This window comes from Microtus ochrogaster, linkage group LG1 (assembly GCF_000317375.1).
Source record: "Microtus ochrogaster isolate Prairie Vole_2 linkage group LG1, MicOch1.0, whole genome shotgun sequence".
NCBI lineage: Eukaryota > Metazoa > Chordata > Mammalia > Rodentia > Cricetidae > Microtus > Microtus ochrogaster.
The window spans coordinates 42846685-42858632 of record NC_022027.1 but is presented as its reverse complement, the minus strand read 5'-3'; the positions used below and the strand labels follow the sequence as shown (position 1 = coordinate 42858632).

General features: G+C 42.2%; 1 protein-coding gene across 2 annotated transcripts in view; it reads left to right on the top strand.

Annotated features, from left to right (window-relative positions):
- Adamts3 (ADAM metallopeptidase with thrombospondin type 1 motif 3) overlaps positions 1-6067 on the top strand; it is a 204922-nt gene extending 198855 nt beyond the window's left edge. For both annotated transcript variants that reach the window (XM_005359465.3, XM_005359466.3), the window contains exons 21-22: positions 84-201; positions 3043-6067. In XM_005359465.3, coding sequence (XP_005359522.1) covers positions 84-201; positions 3043-3602 — 678 coding nt within the window. In that variant the 3' untranslated portion in view covers positions 3603-6067. The remainder of the gene's footprint in view (positions 1-83; positions 202-3042) is intronic.
- The last annotated feature ends 5881 nt before the right edge of the window (positions 6068-11948 follow it).

The window sequence follows — 11948 nt, the reverse complement described above, 5'->3', positions numbered from 1 at the left end:
GAGAGAGAGAGAGAGAGAGAGAGAGCATGCATCCCTGGTCTCGGCAGAACCGATGTCTATAATCTCAGCCTTTGTCTCTGCAGTGCTCAGTGACCTGTGGAGAAGGAACAGAGGTGAGACAGGTTCTCTGTAGGGCTGGAGACCACTGTGATGGTGAAAAGCCCGAGTCCGTCAGACCCTGCCAGCTGCCTCCATGTAATGGTGAGTGGGTCGTTAATCAGCCTTATCATTATGATGCTGCCGAACCTTAGGAAGCAGAGTTTCCTTTTAGGGTAAGGTCTGGACTTTCCATCTGTTTATCAAGAAATAATCAACAGAAACACCTTTGGAAATAAGTCTGAGAATATTGTTTGAAATAGGGGGGAAAGCATCAATGAATTACAAGAACAGTACATTGGTGATAGTGGGTGTGGCCAAGTCAGATATATGCGTCTCCTTTCAATGTGTGTTTCTGTTGAGGATAACTTATTTTTATCTATTCCTTTCCTTTATAATGATGTGGAATATGGTTAGAATTATTACAGCAGGCTTTGAGATACTTTGCTAAAATTATTTAGATATATAGAACTCAAACCTAATGACCTATCTAATAATTGCCCCTACATTTAAAGGGTGACTTCAGTTCTCAGTAGTCCTCAGTGGGTTTTGATCCTACTGCACGTACTGGCTCTGTGGGAGCCTAGGCAGTTTGGATGCTTACCTTACTAGACCTGGATGGAGGTGGGTGGTCCTTGGACTTCCCACAGGGCAGGAAACCCTGATTGCTCTTCGGGCTGACGAGGGAGGGGGACTTGATCGGGGGAGGGGGAGGGAAATGGGAGGCAGAAATCTTTAGTAAATAAATAAGCAAAAAAATAAAAATAAAATATCTAACTCTGAAAAAAAAAGACAGACTGATATGAGAAAAGCAAACAAGTTTAGTGGCATGTGTATCTCATGCAAGAGAAAATCCAGGGGAATTAGGGAATGTAAAAAAAATAAATAAATAAAAGGGTGACTTCAAAATAGACGTCGTGTACCTATGCTAAAGTCAAGCATTTGTCTGAGTGACCAACCAGTTGTGTTTTGAAAGTAAAATATATTTACTTGTTCTGTTTTATGGTCATGGGTAGAGGTACTGTAAAATTAGTGTCCTGAGGAGACTACGTAACTGTGGTAGGTAGCGTACCCCTGTTCCTTTACAGAGCTTACTTCCTGAGTTCTAGGTCTAAAGCCAAGTTTAAGGTTTCTATGTTATTTCAGTCAAACAGGTAAGGAGCATCCTCAGGCTCAATCTACGGTCTCAAATCTGATGACTTTCAGGGTCTGATATGAATAAATCTCTTTGCCTAGAGTTCTTAGCACTGGACAGTGGTGTGAACAGACTGGAAAGCTTCCTTTAATGATTGATTTTGTTGTCTGATTATATTTGGTTATAATTCTCATTTGCCTTTAAGGCCTTCCTGTCTAGAAAAACTTGTTAGTCCTCAGTATCTTTTCCCTCATCCATATAGAAGCATATTCTGGCCCTAATGAGAATTGGGCTATCAGTTATGCTCCCTTCTAGATGAGTCTCTCATCTGAGGCTTCCCTAATGTGCAGAGGATGGTTCTGAGTGCTCCCCCGAATCAGCAGCTGGCTGACGTGGTTAGTATGATGGAGAAAGAGAATGTAAATGTCGACAGCTTTTGTCACAATGTCCAAAGCAGTTTGTTTGTCTTAGACAGACATACAGAAAACACAGTTCTCAAGTGAAGAGTTGATATTAAAAATCACACAAATCCTCAGTCGCTAAGAACATTGCCTAGCTTCTGACCTCAGCAAGTGTCAAGTATTCAAACTCCAAATAACACAGTAGGTCTGTAGATGTCTTGACTGTATGATTCATTCTACAATTTGGGATGTGGTCGTGGAATGGCACATGAAATGGGGAGCTTAGCCTACAGCTGGCATCATTGACTGACCCTCTAAAAAAACAACCACCACAAGGGCCATCTCAGTGTTGGAGTTACGTGGCAGATTCCTTACCTTGAAGTATATTCTTATATATTGTATATATATTATATAATAGAATATGCTGTGATTTTTGAGTGATGATGGTGCCATAATTCTTTGCTTTTTAAATGGGTACAGGGACACATTTGTGTCTACAAACATCCTGGTTCTAATCTATAAACATAAAATTCTGTCAACTCTATGAAATTAAATATAAACACATGACTTAGAATAAAGTTGGCACATTTTATAGAAATGTTTTGTTTTAAAATAAGCCTTAGAATGTCCAGTAGTAGGCATGAAACTTGCCTTCAAGCCAGAGAATTGTGTTTTAATCAAAGTGGTCATTTTTCCCCCTTTGGTAAAACTTTTTAAAGGCTTAATCAGTTACACTAGGGGTGTTTAATATTTACTTTAATTGTGAATTTAAAATTATTGCAGAAGAAACTTATTAGGAAGGCAAACTTCAACTATACAACTAAAAATGATATTCCTGTTATCTTCAGAATGAACCTAGTTTTCTCCTTCTACAATCACATACATGTCTCAATTTCATCTTGAAGACAAAATTCCCCTTAGCGCTCTGACAAGTTCTTTTGGAGATAGTACAATAACAACCATGCCAAATTCTTGGTGGACACAGGGTGTTTTGTTCAGCCAGGTGTAGTGGGACATGCTTATAATCTCAACCCTGTGGAGGCTAACCCGGGCGATGCCGTGTGAGGGCTAACCTGGACAATGCAGTGAGGCCCTGCCTTTTAAAAAGTGTAAACAAAATGAAACTACTTATTATAGTGAATCAATCATACTGTTTATATTTTTCTCTACTCCCCTTTCTTCCTCCCCCCTCCCTTTCTATCCTCCCCCATGATCCCCACGCTCCCAATTTCCTCAGGAGATCTTGTCTTTTTCTACTTCCCATGTAGGTTAGATCTATGTAAGTCTCTTAGGGTCCTCAGCTCATGTGTTGATTTCAGATATCACTGGAATTTGTAGTTTTCAAATAATTGTCATTTCTTTCAACCTTGTAAAAATAAGCATGTGAAATTTTTCCTTACTCTTTTGCAGATGAGCCATGTTTGGGTGACAAGTCCATATTCTGCCAAATGGAGGTGCTAGCACGATACTGCTCCATACCAGGGTATAACAAGTTATGCTGTGAGTCATGTAGCAAGCGCAGTGGTACCCTGCCACCACCATACCTTCAAGAAGCTGCTGAAATCCACAGTGATGCTCTCTTTGGTCCTAGTGACCTTCCGAGATCTCTAGTGATGCCTACACCCTTTCTCCCTTACTACTCAGGGACCCGTGCCGAGAAGAAATCCTTGAGTAGCATCTCTTCCCTGGCAAATCCAAATACTGATGCTGCATTCAGAGCCAGCAGCCAACCTAGTGCTAACTTCCCCCAGAAGAAAACACAGCAGGCTGGAAGAAAGACACTGGTCTCAGTACCACCCTCCTCATCCATGAAAACTGGTGGCTTCCATTCTGCCTCATCCGTGGCTGCGGCCCCCTCCCCTGCTATCAGTGATTCAATAGGTGCTTCTACCCAGACAAGAACCCCAAAGAAAGACGGAAAGAATATTAGCAAGAGACATCCAGTCAGGTCAGCCACCTCAGAGAGCTGAGAAAGCAGACCTATGGGGATAGAGATCAAAGGGAACCCTGAGCAGCCTCCCTCCGTGCATGGTGCATACAGCTTGTTTAAATAAAAGCAGGACCCTCCACACAAGGTTTACTCTCATCCTCAGCAAAAGGAAGGACAGGAAGTGCTGGCTCACTTTTTAGTTACTTCCATCCATCTCCTGTTCCATATCCACTTGTTTACCAGAATCCATTGGGGAAAACAAAAGCACCAAAGACTGTTTTCAGAAAGAAAGAGCCCAGCTGCAGTGGCACCTGCCTGGAATCCCAGCATTTGGGAAACTAAGGCAGAAGGACAGCTGCCAGTTCTGGGCCAGCCTGGAACGCTTCTCTCAAAAACAGAAAAGGGATGGAACATGGTTAAACGTGTTGGCTGTTTTCTAAGGAAGAAAAGAGCCCGCCACCAATTGTGCATATCAGCTGATTTTTGTTTGTTTTTAAAAAGTCACAGTAAAAATCATACAAACAGATGCCAATGGTTTACGCGTCAAAAAAAATTTTGGAAACAATTCTTAAACTTGCATTCCTATTTATCTATATTAGAAATACTGTATGAGCAAATTTGCAACTGTTGTGTAAATACTGTACATTGCAGAAATCAGTATTATTTTAAAAAAAGATGTTCTCCAACGATTGTTTACTATCTTACATTTCTGGAAGTTCTAGGGTGCCTGTCATTGAGTATTGCCTTATGAGACATTCCATGAGTTGATTTCAAAGCAGCATATTACGAAGAAGTTGGGATCGCAGCTACTGACCATATCAAGAGGGCTGGCCATGTGTTGTCTGTTGACACTGCGGGTGTACAGGTGCCTCACTACATCTACTGCCTTCCATCCTTACTGCAGAAGGAGCAGGCCTGGCATCTTCATGTGTCTATGCACACACCGTGCAGTGGATGAGCTTGTATAAGACAAACCCCAGCCTTCTTGCCATCGTATCAAAAGGGCGTCCTTGCCACAGTGCGCACCTCAGCAATGTCCTGTTCTTGTGCTAATGGTTGTACTTGATAATCACAAAGGTGTTGTGCGTGTTTTCTCCCAGCTGAGAAAAGTGGCACCAGGCTAGAACTGACACTTGAGTACGTTATTGTGTTGAAGGCAGGCTCAACGAAGTGTCTTTGTTATGGTTGAGATATTTATTTTTCTGCATGGTTCATAGCTACATGTTCACAGCCATGGTGCATCTGACTGCAGTGCCATGCTGGTAGTTCTGTCAGAGACCAACATGCTCAACAATACCGGAAATGCTCCCTCCCAGGAGTGGATGTACAATAGTTGTATATAGGATACAGATCTGAAGATATTTATTTTAAGAGTTGATTTTTTTTCTTGATAGTCTTTTTATGTCTTTAATATTTACACTAATATCAATGACATTTTAGTGAACTAGAGAGACATAATTAGGTGTGTGCTGCGTTTTATGCAGAAAGGACAAATTTAAACCAAGCATACAACCAACTCAAAGAACTAAAATTGAACAGATCCTTATGTAATTGGCAGTACTTGATTGAACCCAGGGCCTCAGAGATGCTGAGCAAGCTCTCCATCACTGTGCTGTATCCCTAGCCCCTTTTGTATTCAATACAATCTAAATATTCCTAAGTTACCTGGGCAGGCCTTGAACTTGTGACCCAGCTGCTACCACCATTCAAGAAGCCAGGATCACAGGCATTTCTTGTGTTTGACATTTGCATTTTTTTAAGGAGCTGATGCAGAGTTGGTCATTTGTTCCCCTTCAAGGACACATAAAACCGTCAGGAATTCAGCTAGCTGTTTGATGAACTAGTGCATTAGAAACATGTTCCAAAGCCAGGTGCATGCACACATGTCATCCCAGCATTCAGAAGTTGAGGCAGGAGGCTTGCTGTGAGTGTGCAGCCAGCCTGGTCTATGTAGCAAGATCATGTCTCAAACAAAACCTATTTTAAATATAGGCACTTCCTAAAGTGTGCTTAAAGACAAAAGTGTTAGGAGCATGCTTTTGAAGTCATTTTCGAAACAGGTCTAGAGATTGGCAGACTGAAGTTGAGATGCGTTATCCCTTGAAAGCACAGCCTGAGCAAGGTGCTTTGCCTCGTAGCCATTATATAAATGAACAGTCTAAGCTATGACTCGATACCTCGAAAGAATTGCTGCTACTCCATGAAAGAATTTTTAATTGTCAAGTTAGGTGACTTCCTGAGTGTTAACAATCCTTGAGCCTTATAAAAGATCTCTCTTTCTTGAAAACTTCACTAGGACAAAATTCTCTCTAGTTTACTTGGGTGTACACACATCCGGTCCACAGGGAATCCGAAGACGGTCACACACATACACCTCCCATAAGATGTACATATTCCTTCCACTTTTGACCTATATGCTTTCTTTTCTACTAAGCTGAAAGTTCCTTTTTATCAAGGTGTACACTACTGATGCTGTTTGTTGTATTGGGAACACATAGCAATAAAAACGTGAATGAGGAGGTGTGGCCTGACCTTGATTTCCTTGCTAGTTGCCCTGGCGCTTTTCCTCCTGCCAAGCGAGACGATGACTAACTACACTCTGAGGATACAGGAGACTGTCTCCTGTTGCCACCTTGCGATAAACCACAGCTTTAGAGATTGGTAAGGCGCTGTGGGAAGTGGATTGTGCTGAATGCTGTCCCAGGGGGACTATGAGAGAACAGTAAGATTGATGGTTTGGGGGAAGAGAGGGGAGGTTTTTTAACGTGAACTCTCAGGGTAGATTCAATGCCCAGTAACTTTGGACCATGATTGAGAGTGGGACAGGATATCTCTCTGGACTCAGGACAGCAGGGAGGAACAGAACACCACAGTGAGTTATGCAAAGAGGGGACACTGAGATACTCAATGCCAGTTGGAAGCTCTGCCTGCCACCTCCTACCCGAGTTTCAGTTTCTTCAGCAATAATATAGACAGCCGCACTCTGATGTTACAACGAAATAGCACTGTAGTCAGCACAGGGCCTAACACACAGGGTCTCCTAACAGAAACCACACCACACCATGTCCACACAGTCCTCACCAGAACCTTACACAGCTGAAACACCTTTCCTCTAGTGTCCGTGTCTCCTTTGGAGTCAGAATTACCCAGTCTCACTTCAGGTAAACAAGATGGCGTGGGAAACCTAAAGACAAACAGCTTTAAAAGTTCATGTAACGAGCGCGGTTTAAACGCTCTGCAGTCACTGATTTAGCAGATTTTGAGCTTCTCTCCATTTGCCCTTTCCGAACACTGGTCCGACCTGGCAGCCACACTCTCAGCGTGTGGTTCTGACATATTTATTTCATCAAGGTAGTTTGCAGGTCGCCACAAAATCAGTCTTCTGGACACACTATGTTTTCTTTATGAAGAAGTTTTTAAAACGTAAGCTATATAAGAAAAAAATCAATATAAGAATGCTAAGGATGGGATACGCCAGAGCATATTACCTGCTAAAGAAGTATTAAAAGGCATGACTGAATCCACTTACAGTCACGAAAAATAGGAAACCCCAGCAGTGTGCACAGGCCGAAACCGTTCGCTTTGGTCCCAGAAGTTTTGAGATGACTCAGCCGGAGCTGAAGATGAACTTTAACAGCTCAGTGCAATATTGTCTATGATCCCATGACAACATAATTCACTAAAGTGAACTTGAGGCCCCTAGATTCTCAGAACAAAAATGCTACAATTTTTGTGATCTTATCAGGCAGTTTACCTAGGAATCGCTTCAGAGAGCATCAGCTAGCATTGTATTAAAACTGTTGCTTTAAAGCCAGTTGGTAGTAGTGCACGCCTTTAACCCCGGCATCTGGAAGGCAGAGGTAGGTGGATCTCTGTGAGTTCTAGCCCAGCCTGGTCTAGGAGTGAGTTCCAGCACAGCCAGGCCTTCCACAGAGAAACCATGTCTCAAAAAGAAAGAAAAAAAAAAACTGTTTTGAAACTTTAGTATTTTCCAGTCAGTTCAGTTTCAGACAGAAGCCCCCTCCCCAAGTTTAAAGGATCCAATTCTACAGTCACTGCTAAATATCGGATGTGCTAACGTAACACATAGGTCCACACTGAACAGTTCTTAGATATCCTACTTGGAGGGCGCATGGAAAAATGCTCAAAGTAGTTCAAGGGGGGGGAATTCTCAGTGGTGGAAGACAAAGGTATACGTACATCTGTTCTCCATTGCTTTGGCAAAGAGCTAAGTTCTGACCTATGACAATAAATGACGCCCTAGTTAAAGAGCGTTGGGAGTGAAGCCGGCTGACTTTGTAGTCAGCTCTCTGTGATGTGGATGGCTTACTTCATGCACCTGAGCCTTGGTTCTTTTCTCTGTGAAATTTAACATGGAATCATTTAGGCGAAATAAATATTGATGAGTCAGAAAAAGTAATGAACAGCATATCTCATGGGCATTAGATTTTTTTAAAAAAAATTAAAACACTAATTTTCTCACAAAAAGTCTTTGAGATTATCAAGACTTCAGATGATTTAGTTTATTTTAAAATCAGTTATGACTCCATATTCTATATTTCTTGTGTGAGGCAGAAGCATGTGCATGCAGACAAATAATAGATTGTGTAGGCGGCAGTTATCACTCGGCCTGGAAGATCACTAAAAACATCAAGGTATTTTGTCTTGCCTGTGGTACATCACATATCAAAACATTGTGCCCAAATTTAATGTCACCGAATCCTTTTCAGGGGGGTAAGGTACTTAACTTGACATGCAGAAACGAGGACCTGGCTATTTATATGCCTGGGAAGAACAGTTTACATACTTGATGCTTTGTCTCAAGAAAACTAAAACTCTCCTTCATGCTTCTCACTGGTCCCTAGCACTCAGTTTGTCTATCCCAAGTTATCTGCCTGTCTCCCGCGTTCCTGAGGGACTGCTGTGAGACACACATGCCCCAGAGTTCTGACATGTTCAATCATCTTCTCTCTGTCACTTTACTGGACAGGACCTGAGCACGCTCAGATGAGGCACACCCCTTTCGCCTCTGCAGATCTGTCTGAGCTATATGCTGTGGGACTTGGGTTTGTTTTGACATCTCAGACGTGACAGGGTGGGTTAAACGGCAGCACGAACTCTGGCAGGATGTGTTAACATCTCTCGCACAGAGCATGGAGTCTGGTTTTCAGAAAAGATGGGCATCGTGAGACTGCTGTTCTTTGCTCTGGGGTCCAGCGATTGCTATAAATGTTTAGATGCATTTACTGTCTCCATAAAAGGCTTCTTTAACGCAGAGAGAGTTCTGTATTTATTTGTTTCCCTCCCATCTTTGTCATCTTGACTTGGATCTTTAGTGTGTTTTCCTACTACACTCAGTATATTCACGAGTCTATAAGTTAGATCTTTATTTCACATTTTAGGTGAAGGAACTAAGACACAGCCAAGTCTGACCTATTAAAGAGACAAAGAAAAACTTTGCTTTTGCTCCACCCCTTCACCAGTTCCCTGATCTCTTTCCTTTACCACCAAACTTCCCCCAGCTGGTGGCCTCCTTCCACCCCTTCTGCCCTCACCACTTGCCAGTCCTCACTCTCCCACCCTTTGCCTGTCTTTGTGCTAAGCCCAGGAAGCTCTAGGAGGCCAATCCCAGCAGCTGCTTCTTAGCCCAAATCCATCTTGGAGTTAAGGGAATTTCCTGGGCTCTGATCCTGTGCTCAAGTAAAGGTGCTCAAGCCCAACAAGGAACAAGACAGTGAAAATTCCCTACCCTGGTTGTTCTTAGGAGCTCACAGGGGAGGAAGAAACAAGCACCTTATATGGGCTGACTACACAGCAGGTGAAAAGAAGTCAGAAAAAGAGCATGGTGTCATGTTAGGGATGATAATGGTAACCTGTGACAATTTTTACAGGGTGACACAATTATATGTGCAACTTCTGGGGAGGAAGATTCAAGGAGGAGAGAGCTCCCAGTACAGTGTGCGGGGGTGGAGTAACAGCTGCCCAGTTAATCACAGAACTGAGAAAGAGGTTGTAATGATGGGGGAAGGGGGGCAATTAAGTAACATAAGACTCCTGGGTCAGTGTGAGATTTGTCTTTGATTTTTCTGATTTTCTACACTGCTCTGCATAGCAACGAGCTCAAGATTTGTCCTCAGACAGTATGAGTTTGAAACCTTCTATTCATAAACTATACTGTTTCTCTCCTATTAAGTTCTCTTAGTTCCCTTATCTATACCATAGAGCTAGCTCAAGTCCAGCTCACTTCTAGAATGGAATCAAATGGGAATAAAATGAGCTCATTCACCTGAAAATGTGTAAAGGTGCTAAAACAAACATTTAGAAATCAACCTGGTTTCATTATTATAGCTTATACTTTATATAATTGGCAAGTCGGAAGAGACTGTACCACACCCAGGAAAGCCTCCTCTGACCCCCGTTCTTTTCCTAGTTGCCTTGGCTGGCTCCTCTGTCTCACATGATTCCTTGCAAAGTTAGTTCTCTTCTATTTTTGGTTGTGAGCCTAGCCTTTAACAGCTGAGCCATCCCTCCAGGCCACAAAGTTAGTTCTCTGTCTATGTATATAAGCCTCCAGGTTTATAATAAATAAAAGCATCTACAAGTATCTTCGAGGATTTAGCTCTGTACTTCAGCGTCTCTCAAAGTATAGGTTCCATCCTTCCTGGAGACTGGTCCTAACTCCTGTGTTCTTGCTCCTTGTGAGGTTCAGCTTCACAGAGTAGCTATCACCTCCCCCCCCGCCTCGTTCTCATTTTTTAACTCTAGTGCATATCTGGTCAGCCATCTTGGCCCTTTGTTTTCCCTTTTAAAATCTGTCCTTGCATCTGCTCCCCTCTTTTTGTCATCATTGTCAATGATGTTCACCTCAATTTTGGGAAGTCTTGGTTGAGTAGTGGAGGTGGCGCAGAAGGGACCTGCAGGTAGTTACAAGTAGGGCGGATTCTGGTAGAAGCCTAGATCTTGGGGAAGGTTGGAGGGTTGCCCTACAACAAATAACAAGTATCTTTAACACAGCCTAGATAAATCTGTCCCTAAAACCTCACCAAACGTCTGCTTCCTGAAGTCACTGTCCCACCCCAAATCTTTTGTTCTCTCTCTTACAAGGTTCAAATTCTTTTCTTCAGTAAGGAGCATAACACACTCTACTAAGGAAGCCAACCTAATTTGTTTGGGAGTCTTCTAATCTGCCACTAGGGGGCTATAAACATTTAAGCCTTTAAACTTAATGGTAACTTAGTGGTAACTAGCAATAGCATTCAGACAGCAAGGATGGCAGTGAATGACAGATGAGGTATTTAGAAGATAAACACCTCTTCATTAATTAAAAGAGTAAGAAAAGTGAGGAAAAGGGCCCTAGAGTAGATTACCAGATTCGTAGCACAATGGGCAGAAGTAGTCAACACTGAACACAGTGCCTGGCTGCGTGTCCTCTGTAGTTCTCCCTAAATATGTAGTTTCTGGTATTAAAGATAAACTTCCTGTGGCTTTTGAACACGTCTTGACCTCTAACCTCTCTTTACCATACCATCTCACACTCAGATGCCACAAACATATAGGAAAGACAATCAGTACATCTCTGAGGTGACCAGACTATTAAAGTTTGCCATCCAAACTTTGTAAGGATCAGAGTACAATTTTCTCAACATTTGATACTCTTTCCCCACCCATATGTTAATTTCAGGCCGTCTCTAAAGGGCTTATGGGCCAGGCACAGATTTGAAAGTAGAGCTGACATAAAGGACTATTACAAACAAGTTGCACTTATGGGTGCTTGATTGAGAAGGTCACTACAATTCTCATGTAATTCCCGTGACTCCAGAGCCCTGCTTACTCTACAGGAACGGTCACTGAAAATGATCTTTGCTGAAATGGTTAGAATCTGCTTGTGTTAATGAAAATCGCTTAGAACTTGAGTGAATCCTACCTTGATATTTATGACTGCTAATTGGTTAAGGTTCCCGGAGAGTGAGATGTTTAAGGATAGAGGAAAATTTTTTTTAAACGAAACCTTATCTCTTACAAGGGATACCCAAAGACTGGAGCTGATTTTTCTTATCCAAAGTACACCTGAAGCTGCAATCTCCAATGACAAAAAAGCTAATTACATTTCCAAATTTAAGAGCTCATATTTTCTGATTAAGTAGTTAAGAATGCCTATAATACAGATACCTGAGAGACTAGTTATATCTTCCCAATGAGAGAAACAGACACTACTGTGGAGTGGCTACCATTGGAGCTTCACTTACCTTTCTGATCATACAAGAAGGAAGATGTGCTTCTGCCCACAGAACCTGTAAACCCTCATGTCGCACAAGTCCGACCTATTGTTTCTAACCCTTCACTAGCAATATTAGGCATGTTGGGAAAATGTCTTATTAGAAAATTT